The sequence below is a fragment of the Ambystoma mexicanum genome, chromosome 13 (assembly GCF_040938575.1).
Source record: "Ambystoma mexicanum isolate Mex_15411 chromosome 13, UKY_AmexF1_1, whole genome shotgun sequence".
In the NCBI taxonomy this organism is placed as follows: domain Eukaryota; kingdom Metazoa; phylum Chordata; class Amphibia; order Caudata; family Ambystomatidae; genus Ambystoma; species Ambystoma mexicanum.
In genome coordinates this window covers 621421019-621446069 of record NC_090938.1, presented here as the reverse complement: position 1 = coordinate 621446069, position 25051 = coordinate 621421019, and the positions used below count along the sequence as shown (strand labels likewise).

Here is a 25051-nt window from a genome sequence, read left to right as displayed (position 1 = left end):
GCGTTCTGGTCTGCAGCACGTCCTCTCTGCGTTACTCCGCTCCACAGCATTAAGCTGCTCTGGGCAAGACTGACTTCGAGGAGAGCCCTTCTTCAGTTTTTATGTTGGATTGTCTTTCTAGCTTCCAATAGCTAGTTTGTTCATATCGGTTCTGCCTAGGGCTCTTCATTGCCCTGCTTCTCCAGTACTTTTGGAGTCATCCATATTCACTCTTGCCTCCCTCTTCCTCATCACCGTATTACCTGCCTGATATACATAATCGCGCTGTACAAGGAAATTAGTGGAAGGAGGAGGCACAGAGGATGGGGTGTCTAAGCCCTATTTGTATGGTTAGGTGAAATATGTCTGTCTGGATGATGGTGTGGATACTGCGTTCTCCCTTGCCAGTCTTCACTTCTCCCACTGAGTACCATCTCCAGGGGTACTATTGGGAAGTGGCCTCACCTCCCTGGCCCCATGTGAAGGATCTCCCTCCCGGGGAGAACTGACGACATTGAGAGATTTGTCACACTAGCAACAAACTCTGCATAGTTTTCCCTCTATGTTATGTGATGTTAAGCATAACATAACATAAGTGTTACGTGTCAGCCTCAAGTTCCTCCTACTGTGTCCTTGCATTCTGCTGCTTCACGCTGGAAACATAGCATTTCCGCATCTCTTTGGCACAGGCATTGGTTGCCATGGAGATTGTTTACTGGTAGGACTGGACCTGGTCACGTGACAGGTTACGTGCACTCCATCAAGGCACGAATGCGCAGTAGCCCCGCCTTCTAGGAGTTAAAGTTGGCATTCGTACGGAGTTCTGTGCTGGTAATTGTGGTGTTACTCACTACCTTGAGTTCCGTTCACCAGATCTCCTGATGGTGAAAACCTTCCTTACCTTGCCATTTTGGACCCGACCCCGGAATGTCCCTGGACTGCCTCCGTCTTTTCCACTGGTCCATTCTGCTTACCTGGTTACCCGATCACGGAACGTCCCTGGACTGCCTACCTTCTGTCTCCGCCTACTCCAGTCTTTGATTCTGTGTCCGAAGACACGTTGTTCTGTTTTTACATGAGTGTGATTCCAAAGCATTATTTCTGCATCCCCTATTTACGCATAGGATGTTGGGTATCCTGTTAAGAGCTATACTTTCTGCCATCTGTTATAGCCACCATACTCTCTCCCATTACTGCAATCCTGGGAACTATTTTCTTCCTGACTGTATATTCTTTACCAACCTGATTAGCTATTCCAGTTCCTCAAGTACTATGCATTTTCAAACGCTTTGCTGATTTATGCACCAACCCGTCTCTAGTGCATCCCTCGTGCCGCCCCGGTTACTACCCCTTACTAATCTTCCTATTTATTATTTTCTCCTTGTCGTTGCTTAGTACTATCTTACTGAATATTTTCTATCTCCAACTCTAATCTGCCCTCAGGTTTGTTAACCTTACTAAACACCCTTCAGTAAAGAGTTTTCTTTTATGGTTGAGATTATAGTCTGGGTTTCCATGATAGGTCTTGACACAGTATCAGGAAATACTAATTCAAGCCACCACTGCTTTTCCACCAGGTATTCACGAATCTTGGGTTCATTTGGTGTAGAGTGATTCAACTTAGATATTGCTGTTAACTGTTTTGTGTTTTCTTGCAGCATTGGTTTAGTGGTGCGCATGTTCCCTGCTCTTTTGTGTGATCAATTCCTCTGTCTGTCCAATTCGGAATAGCAGAGAGGTAGATCGTAAAGAAGAGTCCCTCTTAGAGGAAGCCCGAATCTTTGATTCAGGGGTCTGGAGTACTGGAGATTGGTTAACGCTTTGATTCCTACACTTCCTGCTGGATCGCTATTCATCGCCCCGAGCTGTCAAGCATGGTGAGTAACAATAAGTCACTGGAGTCATTACCATCTATTGTGTTTACAGCTTGCTGAAGAGAGAATAATAATAATGATAATGTGTTCTTATATAGCGCTTCCTACCAGATTTCTCCTGCACTGCAATATCCTGTGATGTTGTTACCTAATTTGAAGGTGATTAGTTATCGACCTTGGACGCATAAAGGACTGACTCGGACCTGTCTAAGAAAGACAAGGTGAACTGGCAGAATTAATTTGGAGTCCTATTGAATAGGTCTGCTCCCACAGGGAATGGCAGGAGGTTGGGGTGTGGGATGGGCAAGTCCTCTGGCTTGGCTGTTGCAAGGATGGATTCTACATACACCCTTCCATGTGAATATCAATTAGATGTAGTATCTATTTTCTAGTACTGTTTTGAGACAATGGTGGTGCATGTGGGCCAAACAGGATGAACAGCCAGGAGTATAAAAAAAAATCTATGGTTCTAATTACAAGTCCGACGTTAACCCTGCCGGTGCTACTGACGGGTTGTCGCCATTCTCATAATATTTTCCCGGCGCCTGACTTCCCAGTGCTACTGTTAAAACTGATATAATATTGTTTCATCCTCATTGTATATGTTGGCCTATTCCCAGTCGCTTTGCGAGGAAATCCGCATCGCAAGGTCGTAACCTTAAGTTAATCGAGCCTCCATTTTAGGTTAAAGCCGCCATTTTAGTTAGTCGTGTAAAGTCACCCTGTGGCCTAAAATGGCCGACCTGTGTTCTCTTGTTCTTACTTAACCTCTTCAACCTCAGTAGGCGAGTTAATGTCCAATCTGCCTGCAGGCTACATGTTAGGGTCATGTAGACCTTGTCCTTTGTTGACCTCGGGATCAGGGGATTACTTGAATCAGCGATGTTAACCTACAAGTATATAAGAACAATAACGCTATTTAAACATGACATGCAAAACATCTGTTTGACCTGCATTGAAACAAATGTGTATAGAGCGTAAAGTTAAACCCGGAGAATAATAGTGCCTGTTAGTAAATGTATTAAGAAGTAAACCGCATGCACGAGATATGTAAATTAGGAATGAACCTGGCGCGAACCCTAGCCCAGTACATGATTAACTTGTAGGAGGCTGGACATCGTTATGAAGAAACTGTATAAATATGCTGATGTCCAGCTAGCAATTCCTTTTCACTGCTCACATTGAACCTTCTGGTGGTCTCTGTGAAGTACTGACGGCCAAATAGCTATTTGTGTACTTTGTTTTGTAAACTGTTCAGTATTGCAATAAAGATTCTGGGAATCTTTACAAGCCCGTGTTGGTGTATTTCTCTTTGCATGTCGTAAAAGCCTTAATATTGTATTTTCTGATTCCACACTACCAGGCTATTACAAGTCTGGCGGCCCGGGAAGTCGGCACTGGTAAAATGTAAGTCCCCATTTCCATAGAGTCCTATAGGACTCTATGGGAATGGGGACTCGGAAGAACAGGCACCATTGCTAACGGTGCCAGTGCTTCTGTGAACGGTCTGCCTAACATGGCCACAGCACCTGACAGGGTCAGACCTGTCGGGCACAGCGTACACGGCAGGCAGACTCGGAATTCTCTGATCCAGAAACAAGGGTGCCAGTGAGCTTACTGGCATCCTTCTTTCCGGACCGGCAAACTCATAATGAGGCCCTATGGTTCACTGTATCACACCTCCCGAACCAAGAGTGTGATAGTCTGATTGCATGGGTGCACCTCAAAAAATGGATGTATGAGTCATCCTGTGGGTTTGGGGGTGTTATGCCAGCCCAGCTATGAGCTATCAGTACACATATTAATTCAGTTCAAATGGTAATCCCCCTTGCAGTGTGGGTTTTGGGGCAATACATAAGGCAAGTGTCATGCAGTAGAGTGTCTCTTGTGATGTTACTAGGCAAAGGCATGGTGTGGAATGAGGTGGAACACAGTGCTGAGAGTACCCTCTGACCCCTCCTTTACTTTAGTTTTATGTATTTTTTTATTTATGTTTTGTTTATGGGACTCTGTATTATTGATGAAAGCAAATTAGTGGAATGTAGCTTTACTTCAAGAAAGCCTACATTTTGTAAAGGATTGTGTTTATGTGCAAACTGCACATTTTGTAAAAGTTGCTTTTGTGAAAGATAATGTTTTAAGGACAGCACAGTATTTTGTGAACAAGTCACAGGGTACGACTCTCCACTTCTCGATGTCACACAGTGTCATATTAAGTTGTGGGAAGTCCAACTTATCCTGCAAAAGCAGAAATCACACATATGATATGATATGATAGGTTATTTATAACGCACTTAATACCCAGAGGTTTCTAAGCGCGGACCCGCGGATCGAACCTGTGTTGCTCTATGTCATCTTGCTCCCAAGGCGCGCACGTTGCCGCTGAGCTATCATCTGACTTCATTTAAAAACATTGGCTTATTTATTTATTTGGTTATTTATTGGGTTTTTATAATGAACCTATACAGCAAAAGGTGTTTCAAGATGCAACATGGCAAAAGCGGGGGGGGGGGGGGGCAACAGGGAGAAGAAAAACAAAAACGGTCCTACTAGGCCTTGTGCCATTCGGATCGTACAAGGGCAAGTTACAAGAAGTGAGGGGGAGTGGGAAGGGAGGAAGTGTTGGTCAGGGTGCAAAAAGGCCCATGGGTTAGGTCAGATGAGTGCTAAGGGGAGGCGAGGTGGGCAAGTGCCAGGGGAAAGCAGAGAGTGCAAGGGAAAGAAGGTGCACGTGCTAAGTGCAAGGGACTGCGCTGGAAGGGCTCAATGGGGTGCAGGACCAGCCAGGCTACTGCAGCGGGAAGGAGCCCAGCAGGGCAAGTGCAGGTTAATGGGAGGCTTAGGGGAGACCAAGTGCAGGTTTGGGGGGGGCCTGGTGACCTGTAGAATCTGAATGAGTGAGGCAGCCAGTCAAAATGAGGCATAGGGGGACTTTAGCAGGGGAGAGGGGAGGAGGAAGAGACAATTAGGGTCTTCAGAAGCTTTCAGAACTTAAGGGGATCCAGCTCAAGCCTGAGAGGGGCAGGGAGGCCATTCCACAGGGAAGCACCTGCGAAGGAGAGAGATCTACCCCCACTCTCTGCTTGGAAAAGCGTCTGACCTGCAGAGAGTTGGAGCTAGAGGACCGAAGGGCTCTAGAAGGGAGGCATTTAGGGAGAGAGAGTTGGATGTACAAGGTCCCAGGCCCCAGAAACCTTGTGGATGATACAGAGGGTTTTGAACTTGATCCTCGCAGCAACCGGGAGCCAGTGGAAAGATTTAAGGGCTGGAGGGTCCCTGGGCTTGAGGCCACGGATAACTCTTGCAGTCCTTTTCTGAATTAGTTGTAGAGGGTGAAGAGAGGAATTAGGCAGATTGAGGAAGAGGAAGAGGATGTTGCAGTAGTCCAGCCTGGAGAGCACCAGAGGTCTGGAGACATTGAGTGTCTGGGGGAAGGTGGGGAACGGGGCAATGCCCCTGAGGAGGTATAGCTGAAAGTGGGCCTTGTTGGCATGGTTTGTGATGTGAGGAGAGAAGTAGAGAGAGAGGAGTCGAAGACGACACCAAGGTTTTTTGCCTCAAAGGAGGGTGAGGGGAGGGGACCCATGGATTATGGCCAGAGAGTAGGAGCGAGGGAGGGAGCTGGGGTCCCAATGAGAAGGATCTCGGTCTTACTGGCATTAAGGCAAAGATAATTAGCAGTGCACCATGCCCGAATAGCAGACAGTCAGGAAGGAGAGATGAAGAAGAGGAGGCAGTGAAGGGAAGCCTCAAGGAGAACTGAGTGTCATCAGCATAACACTCGAAGTGAGGAGAGAAGGCAGAGATCAAATGGGCTAGAGGGGCAAGGTAGATGTTGAAGAGCCACAGCAAGAGGATAGAGCCCTGAGGGACGCCACAGGTGGAGAGTGTAATGGAGGAGAGAAAAAGGAGCTGTGAAGGTCAGAGAGGAAGGAGGGCAACCAGTCCAGTGCCAGGTCTGTGATGCCAAGGGGATCACAGAGACAATTTGTAAGGGTGGTATGAGTGACCATATAAAAGGCAGAGGAAAGGACAAGTAGAATGAGAACGGAAGGAGAGTTAGGGTCAAGATTAGAGAGCAAGTCTTCACGGATGTTCAGGAGTGTAGTTTCCGTGACTCTGTCAGCTCTGAAGCCAGACTGGTGGTTGTGTAGACAACCAACAGATTCAGTGTGGTGGATAAGCTGGGAGATGGCCAGTTTATCCAAGAGTTTGCCCAGGAGACGGGTTATGGAGAGAGGGTGGTGGTTAGCCAGATAGGAGCGGTTGGCAGAAGGCTTTTTGAGGAATGGGTGCACAAGGGAGTGCTTGAGGAGTAACAGGAAGGAGCCAATGGCAAAGGAGTTATTGTAGAAATCTGCCAAGGCTGGAACAAGGGAGGCAATGTTGGCCTTGATAATTCTGGAGGATCAGGGGAGCACCTGTTTGGATGCGACTTTCATAGAGAGGACTTGTCTAGAGATCTCATCCGGTGCTATGGGCGAGAAAGAGGAGATTATGAGGGAAGGAGAGCGGGAGGCCAAGTGAGGCCTGAGAGCTGGGGAGGGAGATGGGAGGGGAATAGAGGAGAGTGAGAACAGGATGTCCTGCATTTTAGTAATGAAGTGAGAGGCCAGTGCAGTGCAGAGGGTCCGGGAAGGCAGGGGAGAAATGGAGGCTACCGTAGGATTGGCGCGTTTCTTGCAGATTTTGAAAAGTTCAGCCGTTTTTTTAAATGGCCCCAGAGATGCGAGCCTGGGGATAAGCCTTCTTCTTCGAGCTTAGTCTGTATTGCCTTTGGAGCAGGCGGCAGGGTAATCTGTTTGAGGATATGCTCAAAGCCTGCCACTTCCGCTCAGCAGCACTGCACTTGCTTTTCAGAGAGTCTATGTCGGAATCATACCAGGTATTATGCTTTGAGGCTGGCTTCATGTGGATCCTCATGACAGGGGCAAGAATGTCCAGAGTGTTGGAGATGGAGAGTTGAAGGTTAGTAAGGGCTGTGTGTTTGTGTGTGTGTGCGTGTGTGTGTGTGTGTGTGCGTGCGTGCGTGCGTGCGTGCGTGCGTGCGTGTGTGTCTGTGTGTGTGTGTGTATGAGTCAGTGGCAGGTGTAGGAGGGGGAACGAAGCTGGTGGCAAAAGCAGAAACTGACACTCATTGGTTGAATGACAAAGGAGGAGAGTGGTAGTGTGGACAGGGGCTTAGCCGGGGACCCAGGAGATCCAGGTGAGAGGACAGGAAAGCATGATCAGACCAGGTGAGAGGTGTAGGGAGAGGGTTGGAGATGGGAATGCCTGCTGAGATAAGAGCGTCCAAGGTGTGTCAGGCTGCAAAATACACTTTGTACCGCTGTGTGAATCAGGGTGTTTGTTGGCAGTGCAAAGTCACTTTGCACCACGCTGAAAGTTCCATGAATCGAGCCCCTAGTTATTTATTATCAAAATCCTCTTAATCTGTGCATATATTGGTCAAAATGTTTAAGAAAATGTCATTTCGATTGAAACATTGATCTCAATGTTATTACAATTATTCTATGTCTAAAGTCTATGGGCCTGATTCACAGAAGCCTTTTATAATGGTGCAATCCCATTGGAGAACGCTCTGTGAATCAGGCCCTGCGTCTACAAAGCAGATTCCTAACTAGAAACTAACCTGGGAGCTGCATAGATCGAGGAAAGTGTGCGAAGGATAGTCGCTGGTCACTCATGGCATTCTCATCAGCGCCCTCTTATCATTGGTCGGTGTCGTTGTCATTGAAGAGCAGGATGTCCATTTGCTCCATGCAATGCAGAAGAGATGGCTTGTGTTCCAGAGTGTAGGGGCATAGCAGGAGAGTGCTTGGCTTCTACGGCTCACTTTCATGCACTTCTGAGCTTCCAGTCTAGGTTCCTAATCTTGGAACTAGCGATGATGGCTCGGATCTTGGACGTTGCTGAATCCCTTGGTCTTCTATGCCCTCCTTAACATTGCCCTTCAGTGGAGAAGGGAAATAGAGTCGGTCCGAATAACTATCTTGGACATCCTTGAACAGAAGACCCATGATGGTGTCCATGGCTGGGCACTCTTTCTTCTCTTTCTATCCACACCATTGACTAGGACATACTACGCCAGTCAGCGTCACTATCTCTGATGTGTAGTGGCAGTCCCAATCTACGGGAAAACTTTGTGAAAATCTGCAGAAATATTTGTCCTTTTTTGTGTGGAGTCGGAAATTCCACAGATACAGAGGGGACGGCGCCGGGAACTAGTCAAACATTTCAAAGTATACAGGTGATTTCTTAAATCTGCAGAGAATTTTGAAAGTCTGTGCTCATAAGAATTCTGAATTTTCTGCATGAAAATTTTCCCCGCGGATTTGGACTGTCTCTGAAATCACCTGTGCGGTGTGGTTGGATCATTGTTAGTCCCAATTATTTAAAAACCCAACATTTATGCTTTTGCATGAAATTAATAGGCTGGTATTTTGACATCAAATATTGTGACACATAATTACCAAAGTAACTTAATCACGCAATAGATTCAATTGTGATATTTTTCTTAAATGAGTGCATATAGCAGAGATACAGAAGCAAAGTTTATCACCAGCAAATATGGAGGGCATTGCCACTACCATAGTGGTTGCAAGAATTGTATGCATAGAGCCTGATTGACAGTATTTTTAGCACTGTGCAAAGTGACTTTGTACTGTACTGAAGCAAAGTCACTTTCCACTGCCAACAAACATCCTAATTCACAGAACACCTTGCACTGAAAAAGTACTCTTTGCACCGGAAATTGGGCCCATTTTTTTAGCGGAGTGCAAAGAGTACTTTTTCAGTGCAAAATGATTTACAAAACAATGCAAGGTAATACCACTTTGCACTGTTCTGTAAATCAAAGTGTTTGATGGCAGTGCAAAGTCACCTTGCACTGCAACAAACACCCTGATTCACAGAACACTTTGCACTGAAAAAGTATTTTTTGCACCGGGAATTGGGCCCATTTAGTGCAGTGCAAAGAGTACTTTTTCAGTGCAAAGTGATTTACAGAACAGTGCAAAGTAATACATTTTGAACTGTTCTGTAAATCAGGCTGTTTGTTGGCAGTGCAAAGTCACTTTGCACCACGCTAAAAATTCTGTGAATCTGGCCCCTAGACTCTTATTTATTTATTTGTTTTGCACAGTAGCAGCATGCCACGTGGGGACTACCTGAGAGCATCTTCACAGCATGGGGCAGGTGCACTTTAGCCCTCATTCTGCAAAGGGCTGAAATTCTACTGCCAGTGACAAATGCAAAAACACCACAAGAATAAAATACCTCCAATCAAAGGCAGGAAAATCGAATGCCTGACTCTGTTTCAATTTACCACCGGTAGTAAAAGAATAGCCACCAGGGGTTAATTCATCACCACCACCAAATCCCATCAGGAAAACACAGTACATGTAAAGAGCGGCCTTTACTGACAAAATAAGCTCTGAGCTGGTCATAAATGTTGCCTTTTCTCTAAAGAACTTCTGCAATGTAAAGTGAGTGCAATGTGCAATCACGGTGCACTCAAGTCATTATGCAACAATGTTTTTTTTTTTCTATTGGGGTTTTTTCCGACTGCCTCAAAAAGGTGTATATTTTATGACCAAAACTATTTTTTTACTGCCGGAGGTACATTTTCACCACCGGCGGTAATCATGTCACTGAAGAAATTGATCATAAATCGGATTTTGGCTGTATATGTTTTTACCTTTGATGGCAATGTTGCGACTATCTTTGATAAATTGACCTTCAGGGTATTGGCACCCAGCGCCAATCCTATACGCCTCCTGGTGATATGGAATGCAATGATTACTATGTTGGCCCCCTGGCGACGGATACTCCTTGCAGAGCAGCCATTTGCGACCAGCGGTGTTTACTACGGATCAGTAGGCCAGGTTCTTTACACTGCCATAGCATTTACTTTGCTCTTGCATGTTCATAGTTTGCTTGCACTTGTTGACTTGTATAAAGGTGCCTTGTTTGACTTTTGGGAATTGATAAGGAAACTCTATTATCTGGACAGAGGTCCAGCTCCTGCTTTCCACCAACCTGCAGGTATTGTCCATGTGTTCAAATATTTGGGCATAGGCCGTGTTTTCGCCGTGACACTTTACACATTTGCAAATTAAATGTGCAGTTCTCACCACAGATCGCTGATTAAAAAAAATATACATATACTTATATCTTTTGTGCGTTTGAGGAAGCAGGTAATATATGATGGGTTATTTATAACACGCTTAATACCCAGTGGTTTCTAAGTGCGTACCCGGGGATCGAGCCTGTGTTACTCTGTGTTGTCTTGTTTCCAAGGCGAGCACGTTGCCCCTGAGCTATCCACCCGAGACTGGTGGCAGGGTGAGGTGGTGGAGAAACGTGGAACCATATTTTTGGGATTTTGTGTAGCGCCAACCTCTTGACTTTAAGGCACTTCGGGACACTGAAGAGAGGGGAAGAAAGAGAGCGGGAGATGAAGAGTGAAAGTAAAGATCGCAGAGTGGGAGTAGAAGACAGGGGCTGAAGTGTCAGTGAAGAGGGGGGGGCAGGCGAGCGCAGCAGTAAAGACAGGGAGAGTGGAAGAAGGGGACTTTTGGTAGAAGGGGGGGGTCTGTTGGTAAAGGCAAGGAAGGCGTCCGCCCGGCCCGGGCCTGATGGGTGGCTCTGGCTAGGCTCTAAGCCATGGGTGACAGGTGAGCCTCATTTGGAGCGCCTAGCGCATTGCTTTTTTAGTTTAAAGGTTAACATTTTCTTTACCAAAGTATCTAACTGGTAACATTTGAATGTCTCTCTCCAAATCATTTGTCAGTAAGAGAATTGCTTAATATAAATATATGGGACCAGTCCAGGCAAAGCAAGTGCTGCCATCATGGCAGCCCTAAATAACGACAGCTGCACCACAAAATATGCATTCTGTTACAGTGCGTATTACATATACACGTGTGTGGTTCCCATAAAAGAAATTATACCATGTTTACAAAGATGAGTCATAGAAAGAAGTAGCAGAGACCGGACCCAAAGTCCAGCAATTTAAAGAAATTAAGGATGGCAGCCTGGGCCGATTGGGTTCTGGCCTACTGGAACGGGTTTGTGGTAGATCTCTGCCTTCGACCAGGGCCTCGCTCTGGAACAGCCTCCCTGCCCCCCTGAAATTTGAGGAGAACCATCGTCGGTTCCCGAAGCACCTCAAAACCTTCCTCTTTGCTTCTGCTTTCTCTCCTCCACTCCCCTGCTGAACTCCTGGCTTTAATTGAAACTGCACTGGCCGCCTGGCCACCCTCGGAACTTGAGCCCAAGTCCCCTCCCCCGCCAGTTGCACACTGCACTGCCTCCCTGGCAACCCCCGCACTTGTGGACTGTTTCTGTATCCCTTCAGCCCACTACCTGCACTTGACACCTGATGCCTGCACTCACCCTTGCACTTGCCACCAGCTGGCTGCACCTTTTACTTATGGCTTCTATGTATTCTATTTATTTCACTGCTGATCTCATGTACTGCACTGATCCCTCCCCCCAGCACTTTTCCCCTTTCCCCTCCACCCTCACTTGTGCAATCTCAGTGTCACCTGGCCTAGTAAGATCGTTGTCTCTGTCTTCACTCTGTCCCCCTTCCTTGCCTCGTCGCGCCTTGAAACACTTGTGTATAGGCGCGGTATAAATGCCATATCATATCATAGCTTCAAAGCTATCCCAGGTCAAACATAGGTAGTTCATTTAGTTCAGGTTAGTTGATTGCAAAACTGGGCAATTTCACATTCGACAATTTTGGGAAATGTTGCACAAAATGTTGCCAATTTTACGAATTTGGCACAATCTTGTCAAATCAACAACAAGCAAAATTCAGAAATGTTTGGTAAAGTTCACAAAAATGGATTTTCAGATTTCACAACATGCACACTTGTTGTAAAAAAAACTCATGAATGAGACCATTACTGGAGATTTTATCTGCAAACTTCGGTAATTAAAATGTTTTCACTTAGTGTGCTGAGAATACTTCCAGAAAAAGTTTATCTACAGTATTTTTTCTAGTGAAGTAAGTTTAAAACATAAGGATCACATTTAATTGGGTGAAAACAATGGAGTGTAACCTTCATATTGTTCAGCCTGTGAAGTGAAGACTATTTACTTGAGGTTCCATTTGGTTGGAGGATCTAAAGAAAAGTTATTTGTGTCGTTAATATTTTTCCACATCGGCAAGGACAGCTATTTACTTTAGATGTTCACTTATTTTGCAGGAATTGTTTGTTGCAATTTCGCCAGAGGCATAATTGGGAAACAGATTCATACTTTTGCTTTTTCCTTAAGTGCAAAAATATCAATTTCGTACAATAATGATGATGGAATTTAAATTTCAATCATCCGTAATTCTCTTTTTCTTTGCATTTTGGAATATCACTTCAGCCCTTGCAATGGGAAAAGCAAAGCTACAAATCGCACAATTCAAAAGAAAACAAGCATTGGCGATGTCAACAGTTTGGCCTTTCGTGTAGGCAAAGGAAAGGCACTTGTCAAGCACTGCCATAGGGGTATTAACTGGCCATTGATGGCAGCAGGGGCAAAATGGTTTGAGTACCTCGGCATCTAATAGCAGTGCCTGGCAAATACCTAATACTTATACACAAGTCAAAACTGTTGGCTTTGCCAATGCTTGTTTTGAACAGGTCTTCATTGAAGAACATGTAAAGTGCTTATAAATCGAGTGGCTGAGGCAGACCTGGTAAGACATTTTTATCACACCAGTAGCGGGTTTACAGGTCCAATAAGTCATTAACCCGGAAGTCTGCTTTGAAAAAAACACTGACAGGCACTTCAAGTGCAAAGTTTGATGGTAAGGCTTGTTTAAAGCGAGCTCAAAGAGTTCTCATGTGGAGGTGTTTGGGGTGGGGAGAGGCAGGAACTGGGTGGGAACGGCCATAGGGATTTGCACAGCCACGGGTGGGTAAGTAACCAACATGCTGTGTGTCCCTGCTCATATGCCATGTCTCCCTATCTGTACTCTAATACAATAGTTTTGGCTAATAGGTGTCGCAAGCACTACCTAATAGTCCACACTAATAACAGGATTGCCTAAACTGCGCTAGGAGACATACAAGCTTTGAGCTATATGAGCCCCTATAAGTGAACAGCTGTTGCTCAGAACATACAGCGTGGTAGCAGCCACTGTCCCTGCTGTGGCTTTACCTATTCATGCCGCCGGGATTGTGCCAGTGTGGAAACAGGCCCTGAATAGCGGACGTTCTAACATGCAGCTGAACCAGTTACACGAGGAGCAGTGTTTGCTCCAAGTGTGGCAGAGTTGCAATCAAAAAACGGGTTCAGTCTAGTCTAAACGTGATGTTGTGTTTGCTTTTTAAACTTTCTTTGCACGCTTGGCAGACAGCTATAAACATATGATAGCATTTTCACGTGGTGGCAAAATTCCATTTAACACAAATGCACAGCAACAGTCCGACATAACATACCATGCTCGGCTTAACACCATGCATCACAAATTCCAAACGCACCTATTGAAGGGTTCTCTTTGCACTCTATTTTATCAATTGTTTTGCTGGAGGCATTGCACATTACTGATGTAACTGGGTGCACCTGGTTAATGTTTTTTGCATTTAAAGGAGAGCAGCTGTGTGTGCTCCCGAAACAGCGTGGGAAGAAGCACGGCGTGGGCCATTTCATCTACCATTTGCCCCTCCTTTCATCATGGAGGAGAGACATTTTCTGGACAGATTTCACCTCAGGGTCCCCTTCAATGCGCCTCCACTTGCCTCAACTATCCATCCATCCTACTTGGGAGACACTTGTGCAGTTCTGGTTTTAACTTTGCATTCTGGGACTTGTAGTCCTGGGTTTATAATGTGTTGGCCATTGTCCTCCCACCGCCCCATATCCCCTGCAAGCCGAGGCTGCTGTTGTTGTTTCAATGTGTGTTACCACATATAAAAAATGCATGACATCACTCATGGAATTTCAAGCTTTGATTTTTTATTTTTAAAAATTGTTGAACAATGCAATCGATGTAATTATAATATAGTGTGCAGAAGAACATACACTTTCATCAACACCAATCCCAATTGGCCCTCTATAGAGGCCGTGCTACGCCTGAGATTAAAAAAGAGCAAAGCAGAAGCTCCGGCTGTGCACATAGACCCTGCACTCTTTGGAGACAATTTAAAAGGATGTGCTTCATGCAAATGAAGGAAGGTGGCTCTTAATCACTCCCCCCCCACCCACCCACCGTTGTGTGAAAATAAAAGCAGGAGACCTATCGATGCACACAGATGCCACTTTGAACCCTTGTCCGCCATCGTGCAAATTGAGGGCTAAAGGATGATTTCGCTTTTTTTTTTGTCATAAGAAATGCGATTCCACAAAAGTGCCATGCAATGCCCTTGCATTTGCTTTCATCTGTTCAGAAACAGCACTGGAGACTCTGCAATGCACGGAAGGATCATGCCCAGCCTCTCTCTGCATTTTGTGCTGCTGCTTTCCCACATAACAGCTGCAGCCTCTTGTAAGGGATACAAATGAGTTTCCTGTAAATTTGCAATTCATCAAGACAAGCACTTATCCCCAGTCACTCTGAACTGTGCCCCCGCCCCTTCATTCACGTGGGGCTTGGGAGCCAATGAACACATTAGCGTCTGGTGAGCCCACCCAACACTGTTGTTTTAAAGATGTACATTTGACCCTTGCAAATTAGGCAACTTGCAGAGTTCAGAATTCAGAATAGGCCAATGAGGTGCTTTTACTGTGGGAAAATGCTCTTTAAATCTCATACTCAAACTAAAAGGTCTAATGGAAATGATATTAGTTAGTTCATCTTTTATAACACGTCTAATACCGGAGCCAAGTCTGGGACCAGGATTCGAACCTGTGTTGCTGTGAACCTGTGTTGCTCTGCGTTATCTTGCTTCCAAGACAAAAGTGTTGCCCCTGAACTGTCCTCTCAGCCTAATCTAAAAAATAAATTACAGAGTCACTTTAATTGTGTCTATGCTCTAAGTATAAATAGCTCTCCGAGATGTTTAAGAATGAAAGAGTCCTTTCAGATCAGTGTCATGTGGTTGTCATATCTCTCGAGTCTAATGACTGCTGAGGGCCGCTCAGAAACGGAACCCTTTCAGTGACACCAGAGCAACTCGGGTAAGAAATCAAGGGGGGACCATGTCACTGACATGGCCTGGGGCGTCTTTGTAAGCTCAGTGATGCCCGTGCGGCGTGGATAGGAGGCATGGACTGTATCCGAGTTATCAAATATTTAAATAAACACCAAACAAAAGAGCAGAGGGGGGAGTCTGGAATGGTCCCTAAAGGGTTCTGAAGGCAAACAGCTTAAGGGGGTAGAATATTCACAAGCAAACATTTGGGTTACCTCTGCCATGCACTATCATGACAGTAACTGTGCCATCTTGTATTATCCCACTTCTGTGATGTACACAATATTATATTGCATGATTCGCATAAACTGTGTTGAGGGCTCAGCTCGCACGTTCCTTTGGCTCGGTTCTGGACAGGCTTGCCCCGGAGCCATGTGTGGCTTGTCCACCTCTCGGTGGCAGTGATGGGGCCGGTGCCAGGCAGGGCGAGATGGGCAGATTCGGTGGAATTACACATGTGGAAGTCCAGGAGACAGTAGAGAGTCTGGAAGCAAAGAGGGGGGAAGGGCAGGAAGAAGAGAACGGGGAGGGCGTGGGCACACGAGGAGGCACTGACGTTATCCTCTTTGCAGTTCCTGTAGATTGTACCATGCCAGCAAGCCTCCTTCCTTCTCAGAAGGCCTTCGCCAACACGAATGCTATAGCCATGACTGTGGAAGCGTGTGGATGCCCCCCTGCTGTGCCCTCATGGGGGTAATGCAGAGTTCCCTTGTAGCATCTTCTGACACTGCCTTGCAGCTTTCAGCTGTTGATGTTATGGACCTCAGAAGGATGAAAGGAGAGAGTCAGGCCTGCGGGGATGCAAACCTGTGACTTGCAGAATTTAAAATGTGCTCCCCAGTGGAGTCTGTGACCCACAGAGGCATCGTACCAGCTAAGGGGTAAATGTGTCCAGCCCTGGAGGGTTGGCAGTGTAAACACATTCCATTTCATTGACAAATAAGAAAGCGCTGGACAATGTTGAACAAGGCTCTTGCAGAATGTATTGGGGTAGGAATATTTCTGACGACAGACGAAACTGTAAACAACAGCCCCTTTGCTCCCAAACCTCTGTTTCGTGTGTGTGTGTGTGCGTGTGCGTGTGTGTACACACCTACGTGTGTGTGTGTTTATGCATGTGCATGCATGTGTGTGTGCGCGCTCGAGTGTGTGTGTGTCACATGAGTGTGCGCAAATGGGTGTGTGTGTCTGTGCCTGAGTAGGTGTGAACATGGATACACCTACATCACCATTCTCTCTTTGTTTGCTGTTCAGAGAGACCCCTCACAGTGTGTTACATTGGCTCCTCTTTCTCCTCAACGCTCGTGGCGACCACCTCGCCATCAATCAAATCTTGGATCACGGTCTTCACTCTCCTGATCCTGATGCTGGCTCTGCGGGTTATGCCGCTCCCAAGATCACCATCTATGGGGCTACCAATATCCATGCCATCGCTCTCATTGCCATCACTCTCAACATCGTCATACTCAAAACCAGCACTCTTGGTACCATTGCTGCCACTCATGGCACTGCCAATCGTGGTACTGTTGCTTGTGGTGCTGCCCCTCATGGTGCTCCCATTCATGGTACTGCCGCTCAAGGTGATGTTACTCTTGGTGTTGCTGTTATCACTGCCACCACTCACTGAGTTTCCGTTCATAGTGCTGCTGCTCATGGTTACATCGCTGTTGCTTGTACTGCCACTAATGACATTGGTTTTACTTTCAGTGTCATTGCTCTTTCTCTCGCCACCATTGATACTGCCATTTACAGTACCACTGCTGTCAGTGCTGCTGCTCTCAAAATTCAATTTCATGGTGCTGCTACTAATGGTGCTTTCAACCTCACTGCTGCCATTCATAGAGAAACCATGTCTGCCAGTTGCGGTGTTACTGCTCTGAGCATTGGTGATTTCGGTGCTACCACTCACTGCCTTGATATTCCCAATGCTGCCGCTCATGATGCTGCCATTCACAGTGTTTGAATTTTCACTTCTGCCATCCACTGTACCGCCACTTGTGGTGCCACTGGTCGTGGGGCTACCACTCATGGTACTGCCACCTTTGGTGCTGCTTTTCACATTGCTACTGCCATCAGTGCGGTCACTCACAGCCGGGCCACCCTTGATGCTGCTGCTCACCGTGCTGCTAACAGCTGAAAGAGAAGTAAAGGACAGCATGGCAATTGAACACCACAATGAAATACGTGCATGCACACCTACATAAAGGAAAGGAAGTGTAACTTGACAGTAGCTCTCCCCAAAGCTTTCTTTCTAGACTCACCCCATACCCGCTTAACACCCTTGAATTGTTGGTGCCAATTTTAGACTCTATGGAAGATACAATATTGAAAGGCTATCATTGAAAATAAGCAACATTTTTCCTATCCTGTATAGGTCTGGCTCAATACCAGCACCCTACTGTACCCCAGATACACAACTGCCAATAACCATACATTAACCAATGGCGTGGTGCGCTTCTCAGATAAGGATTCACAGGACTTTGGAGTGAAAAGGGGGGTCTTTGCAGAGCTTCCCAGTGAAGGTCATTTTTCCCACATTAGGCGTGGTAGTTAAGAGACCTCCTGAATGCAGGTGTAAGGACCCTGTCATTAATGCTGACAGATTAGTTGCTCTCATATATTTCTGCAGGTGACCTTGATATGGGAAGATTGGAATGAAGGCCTATTGTACTAGAGTGACATTCATATCTACACAAGTCATCAAGGAATATATAGCAAGCCAGCAAATGTCACTCAACACACACCTCCACACAGTGCACAGACCAACTGTTTATATTGTTCTAATTTGAGACTCAAGGAACTAAGGAACAGAGTTCTACATGTATGTCCAGATATGTGCCATCTAGCAGAATCTGGTGATTCCAGGACGTGCCGCTCACAAAGCAGAACAATGAGCGGCAATCAAGAAATAAGGGGAGGGTTGGCCGCTGCTTGAATGTTGATGATAATTGTGTCGGATGAACGGGTTATATTTGTCATTTAGAGTTATCATAAACAATCAAGATGGGAATTAAAATGCAAGCAGTCTGCAAATGTTCTTTATGAGGTTCATGGACTGTCTTCTGACAAACAACACTTTCCTGGGAATTCATGTTTATTTGTAAATCCTTGATGTCTAATCAGCCAGTGTTTATGATTCACTTTCCCTGCCCCAAAGGTTTAAGAAAGAAGTCCATGTTTACACTTGAACCAAATACTTGGTCATTCCTCTTACCCCACCCACAAAATGAGTGATCCACTGTGGGGGGGGGGGGGAGGCGGTGGGTGGAAATGTTTCAGAAAAGATATAAAGAACAGTGATAGATGAACTAACATGGGATTAGAAGACACAACTAAGTGTCAATTGGCCAATGAAAGGGAATTTGACATTATTAAATTATATAAGTTGACTGCCTGAAATCCAATCAGACATCCTTTTGTATCAGATACAGTTTATGGATTGAGATCAGAAAGTAGCTGTGCCTGCTATGTCACATATAGGAAACCACGCCATTATACCACCTAATGGCCTTTCTTTGGAAACAAATGCAACATAGAGTGGAATGCAAAAACTAGGAGTAGAATGTGTATGACCCCCTGACCTGGTCTGTAAGGCCCATTAAGCTCTTCATTACAGTGTTTTCAAATCCCTACAGCATATGTATATGAGAACCTTCTCTGGCCTTGTGGGCGTTGACAATAATAGAGGCACGGTTTGATATGCAAACAAGGAGCCCTGCCCTGATGCACAAATTCAACAGTGCAAAGTATCTGGACTAAAGGATGACTCACACTGATAGCCAAAGCATAGAGAGTTGCAGTGTACATAGGGGTTGGTTAGTCAGGCATGAGTGCACACTTTCCTCTCCTGCCCCCTAACACAACTCAACTTCTGAGTCAGCATTGAACTCTTCGATTCAGTATTAAAATGATGTCGACTCACCTGCTTCTGTCTTTTCACTGAATAAAGAGCTGCAAAACAAACAGAGACAGAACAAATGTGTTTTATCCTGTTTCCATTATTAATTTCTCTACCGCCTTCTCTTCCTCACCTCCATTTGGTAAAACATCCCCTGCCCTTAAACCTTTTGAGCACTTTGAAACTCTTGCTTTGTGTATAGGCACTTTACAAATAAACAATACCATACCATACCCCTAACCCTATTTTCATTCTTTCTATGTTCAATTTTTTCTAATGTAAAGCCTGTGCATGTCTGTGCACAAAAGGCCATGGTATACAACAATTAATACAAGAAAAACATGCATTTGTCTTTTGAAGCATGTATGTGGTTTTAAAGCATCACTTCTTTGTTAATGGATCAATATGTGTTTGTGACAAAAAAGGTTAACCTTTTCATTAATATTTTAATGGTTGTCAAAAATTGATGAATTTTTATAAGACAATTCATTTTTATTGCAAGTAAAATGAATTTTAACAAATCAATTTGCTCTTCTGGTAATCTGATTTGCAAATTTCTGTAAGGTGAAAAATGTCGGTTGAATGGGTATTAGTCATAGTTTACCAATAAAGTGTAATATATACATAATTCAGTCAAAATCACTTCAGACCTTTGGTGCAATTGTTTCAAACCTACATACAATCAATGTGTATATGGGGCCATGAAATTGATAATTATATACATATTTCATATACATTGTAAAAAAAAAAATCAAAATTAAAGTGAAAATTCTTATACCTTTTATGAGCTGTGTGATGACCTGGCTTCAATACTGTATAAATTTAAGAACTGAGACAACAAATGGTTTGTATGGAATTCAACGAGAACCCAACTAACTTTATTAACAATGGTTTCCTCTTTTCTTTCAGAAATCGTTTACGTGAAAAGGATACGTTTTCACTGTTGGATCTGGACAGCTTTGTTCCAATGCGGTTTTCTCCTCTGCTCCCAGGTAAGTTGTGTCTCTTTTCTACTTTGACTTTTCCTTTGGGGATGTTGTTACTTCTAGTCTCTTTTCTCGCAGAGTACTCCTATATTTGTTTTCCTCGATTAGTCAAACTTCTCCTCTCACACTTCTGCAGATATTTTTGGAGACGCTAATATTGGTAGACCTGGTTCCTAACACATCGATGTTGAGTCTCTGCAACTACTCCTCCATAGGTGTTCCAGTTCATTGGAGGTGCTAAAAACACCTTTGAGACTCCCTTCTTACGTGGTTTTTATGCATCAATATGTTCGTAAGATAATTCTGCAATTCGCTGCTTATTTATACAGCTCCGTATCCTAAACTTTATTAGGCAATCTGCTCCTTAAAATATCCATTAACTACAGTTGTGTCCTTATCGGTGGTTCCCAGCAGTCTATAATGCTTCCCCTCCTCCGAAGTTTGTCACTAACATCACAGCTCTCATGCAGTTCTTTCTGGACTTACTTATTCTCGTCCTACCGCTCCCTGTAGGCGAGGACCTCTGCGATCCGTCATCCCCTTCTTACGACTCGTAGCCGGTTCTGCACGGTTCCTCCAAGACAACGGCGTACGATCTCTCCCGTCGCAGTCACCTCCTCGATCAGCGTCTGCCCTCCGGATACGACGCCTTCGTTGGATCTGAGAGAGTGCCTCTCTCGGCAAAGTCAGCGACTACGGTCGTTGCATCGAGCTTCTCCAGGATACCGGCATCCCCTGCCGCTCGCCTCAGCCACGTCCACGATCAGCTTCGGCCCTCCAGACTCGGCTCCTTCGTTAATTCGGGGATGGTGCCTCTCTTGGCCAAGTCCGCGATCACAATCGCTTTATATAAAAAAAAACGTAGATCAAACCAAAACTCAGCAACCTGCGCAACGGCGCAACTTCGTATCGTTATTATAACTTCCAGGCCGGAGCCAACAGCTGTTCCTTCAAGCGAACCCCTCCTCAATACGCCCATGCGTAACCGTCCTTTTCTCCCTCCTCCGCTCGAGCCCCCGTCTCCTAGGTAACAACAAATGACAGCCTTGCCATTAGAGGAAAGTCCATACATGGATTAAATAAAATAGAACTTCCTGGTTATACATTCAAAAGACAATATGTATTACTGTACATGTGGTTTCTCCCATTTAAGGACAACGTCACACCCCCTCTACTAAACCCTTACGTTCGGGAAGGGTTTCTGCTCTGGACAAATAATCAGCTTGTGCCAGCATCTTTCCAGGTCTATGAATAGTATTAAAGGAGAAGGGCTGGAGGGAAAGGAACCATCTTAGAACCCTCTGATTTGAGTCTTTATTACGGGCTAACCAGACCAAGGGAGCGTGATCCGTAATCAGCGTAAACTCTCGACCCAGCAGGTAGTACCTGAGTGCTTCAATGGCCCACTTGACGGCCAGACACTCCTTCTCTATGGTCGGGTAACTTAACTCATGTGGTAACAGTTTCCTACTGATGAACAGTATAGGTCTCTCCCCCTCGCCGTGATTCTGAAGAAGCACTGCCCCGAGTCCTGTTCCTGAAGCATCAGTCTGAAGAGTAAATGGAGATTTAAAATCTGGACATTGCAAGACAGCCCTTTCGGTGAGAGCCTCCTTTAGAAGATCAAAGGCTTTTCTGGTTTCGATTGTTTCCCAACTTCTCTTAGGTATCGTGGGTTTCTTCAACAGATCTGTTAGAGGCGCGGCTAGAGTAGAAAAATGCGGGGTAAACCGTCTGTAATACCCCACAAATCCTAGAAATGCCCGTACTTGTTTTGGACTTTCGGGGAATTTCAACTGCTTTATAGCCTTCACTTTTTCTTCTTGTGGTCTAATCATTCCCTGACCCACATAGTATCCCAAATATTTAGTATGAAAGGTTGCTACATGTGTCTTCTTAGGGTTTATGTGTAACCCAGCTTCTTGCAGAGTCGAAAGTATATTTCTTAGATGCACTAGATGTTCTTGCCATGAATGACTATAGATAATAATGTCATCAAGATATGCACCAACATAACTTTCATGACCCTTTATGAGATAATTCATCAATCTCTGAAATGTCGCAGGTGCTCCATGTAACCCAAAAGGTAATACCGTGAACTGGTATAGGCCGGTAGGTGTCGCAAATGCTGTCTTCTCTTTATCTGTCGGCGATAAGGGTATCTGCCAAAAGCCTTTGGTTAGATCAATGGTGGTTAAGAATCTGGCCTTTCCTAGATTATTCAATAAATCTTCTATGCGTGGCATGGGATAAGCATCGAACTTAGAAATTTCGTTCAGTTTTCGGAAGTCCATGCAGAACCTTACACTGCCATCTTGCTTTGGTACCAAGACCACCGGTGAACTCCAATCACTATGGGATGGCTCAATGATACCCAAATCTAACATCTCCTGTACTTCCTGGTTAATGGTGTTTATTTTTGATTCAGGTATTCTATAGGGTCTGAGTCTTATTAGAGATCCAGGTTTAGTATCGATTCGATGGTAAGTCAATTTGGTTCTTCCTGGTAGGGATGAGAATATCTCTGTGAAGTCTTGTAAGAGGGAAGACAGATCAGATTTTTGTAGGAAAGACAGTTCCGGGTTAATGTTTAAGCTTTCCACACCGAACTTTTCCTTAACCTGTGGGAAGTTTTCTTCTGGTGGGGCTTCACTGGTAATTATTGCCATGGTTCGCACTGGGTTTATCCACTTTTTCAATAGATTGACATGATAGGTCTGACAAGTCAGTCTACTACCTGGCTGTTTCACCTTATACGTTAAAGGTCCCAGTACTTCCTGGATTTCAAAAGGTCCTTTCCAGCTGGCCAACATCTTATTGTCTGAGGTAGGCATCAGCACTAGTACTTGATCCCCTGCTTTGAACGTACGTAACTGGGCCTTTTGGTTATAATATCTTTCTTGTTTCACTTGAGCTTGAAGAAGGTTGTTTCTAGCTATATCTTGTAGCTTCTCGATTCTATCTTGTAACTGGGATGCGTATTCCGTTAACGTCAACTCCTGATCTGGTTGTTCCTCCCAATTTTCTTTCAGAATGTCTAATAAAGTTCTTACTGATCTTCCGAACAATAACTCGAAAGGCGAAAACCCTGTTGATGACTGGGGTGTGTTTCTTAGAGTCATTAATATCCATGGTAACATTCTGTCCCAGTCTCCGTTTCCTGGTGAAGTTGTCTTCTTTAGCATCTGTTTAATAGTCTGGTTGTAGCGCTCAACTAACCCATCCGTCTGGGGATGGTATACCGCTGTTTTTAGATGTCCAATTTTTAATATCTCACAGACTTGCTTCAAGACATTAGACATAAAGTTCGACCCTCAGTCTGTTACGATTTCTCTTGGGATCCCCACTCGCCCAATAAAAGGAATCAATACATCACATATCTGTTGCGTATTGGTGGCCTTTAACGGAAACGCTTCTGGATATCTAGTGGCATAGTCTACCACAACGAGGATATACTTATGGCCTCTTCTTGTGGGGTCGATCGGACCGACAATATCAAGTCCAATCCGACTGAAAGGTTCTAGAACCAGTGGCATTGGTTGCAAGGGTGCTTTCTTTATATTAGCTCTATTTTTCTTCTGACAGTCTTCGCAGGATTGACAAAACCTAACCACTTGTTGGTATACGCCTGGCCAGTAAAATCTATCCAAAATTTTTTTCGTTGTCTTTTCCGTTCCGAGATGGCCTTCACCAACTTGTAGGTGAGCTATTTCCAAGACTGTTTGGTAATATTTTCTTGGAACTAGAAGTTGTTTCAACTCATCTCCACTCCTGGACTTACTCACTCGGTATAGTAACCCCTTCTCTTTTATGAAACGTGGACCTTGTCCCGCAGGATCGTCTGTCGTTCGTTCCCGAGCATACTGCAGTAATGGATCCAGCGCTTGAGCCGATCTGAAACTATCTCCATCCTCTTCTAGCTTCCAATCAACGGCTAACGGGAGCATATTTTTCTCCTTCCATTCCTTTTTCTGAATTCTCTTCATTTTCTTGCTCTTTGGTTGCTTACAGGCGGGTTTGTATATTTCTTCTTCCCTGAAAGGGGCCTCTTCCCACCAGCTCTTCTCAATTGCATGTATTAGCTTAGGGAATTCAGGTACGTCTGATCCAACTAGCAAAGGTTTTGGTAAAGAGGGTAGTACGGCTGCTTTTACTCCCAATTCCTCCCCCCCCAATTTGATCTGTATATACTTTGATGGATAAGCCTTTACATCCCCATGTACACAGCGAACTTGGATCTCCCCTGAGGAATTATAACTTTCACCTACCAATTCTGACGTCACAGCAGTCTGAAGGCTTCCCGAGTCGACTAGGGCAGTTGTAGGTTTTCCATCCACCTCAGCCTCGCAGGTGTATAAGTATTGTGACTGCCTTCCAGGTGCTTGTTCATTGTATTCACTTTCTTTGATGGAGTCGAAGACCCCCACATCCATTGGTTCTGTTCTTGGCTTCTTCGGGCAAAATCTAGCAAGGTGGCCCCAGTCTCCGCAGTCAAAACATTGGGGTCCTCGAACGGTTGTGGTGGAGGGACGATAATTTATTGGTCCCTCACTGTTGGGTCTGGACCGTGCCACTTCTCCTTCTGGCTTCCTCAGCATGGAGTGGGGCCATCTTGGTTGAGACCCAGCTTTATTGGTGTTGGTATGCGCTTTATACGTTGTCGTATAGGATACCAACCTTCCTTGACCCGCTTTCTGATAAGCGGAGGCCACATCTACCGCTTCCCGGAGAGACAGTCGATGATGTTGTTTGACCCATCTCTGCACAGGACCGGGAAGGGCCTCAATGAACTGTTCCAAGATCACTTTTTCTGTTATTTCATTTGTAGTGGACAGACTAGGTTGTAACCATTTCTCCGCCAGTTCCTTCACTCTATAAAATAATTGTCTGGGTGTTTCCTCTCCAGTCAATTTGACTTCCCTAAACTTGATTCGGTACATTTCCTCATCGTGCCCCATTCGTTCCAACACCACTTTCTTCATATCTCTGTATAGGGTATCTCCCGTTGGGTTGGCGGCCTGATAGGCTGACTGCATTTCTCCGGTCATTAATGGTGCAATGTAATGGCACCACCTCTCGGCTGGCCATTGGGCGTTCCTAGCTACTCTCTCGAAGTTCACAAAAAAATGGGTCGGATCCTCCCCAGTCGCGTATTTTTGCAAGACAGTTGTAGGT

The 25051-nt window shown here is 45.1% G+C and overlaps 1 protein-coding gene across 2 annotated transcripts in view; it reads right to left on the bottom strand.

Annotated features, from left to right (window-relative positions):
- Window positions 1–13797: 13797 nt before the first annotated feature.
- The window catches only part of LOC138521570 (keratin, type I cytoskeletal 19-like), a 58703-nt gene continuing 47449 nt past the window's right edge, over window positions 13798–25051 (bottom strand). For both annotated transcript variants that reach the window (XM_069634513.1, XM_069634514.1), the window contains 2 exons: window positions 18915–18943; window positions 13798–17125 (listed from right to left, as the gene is read on the bottom strand). In XM_069634513.1, the coding sequence (XP_069490614.1) occupies window positions 16266–17125; window positions 18915–18943 (889 nt within the window). In that variant the 3' untranslated portion in view covers window positions 13798–16265. The remainder of the gene's footprint in view (window positions 17126–18914; window positions 18944–25051) is intronic.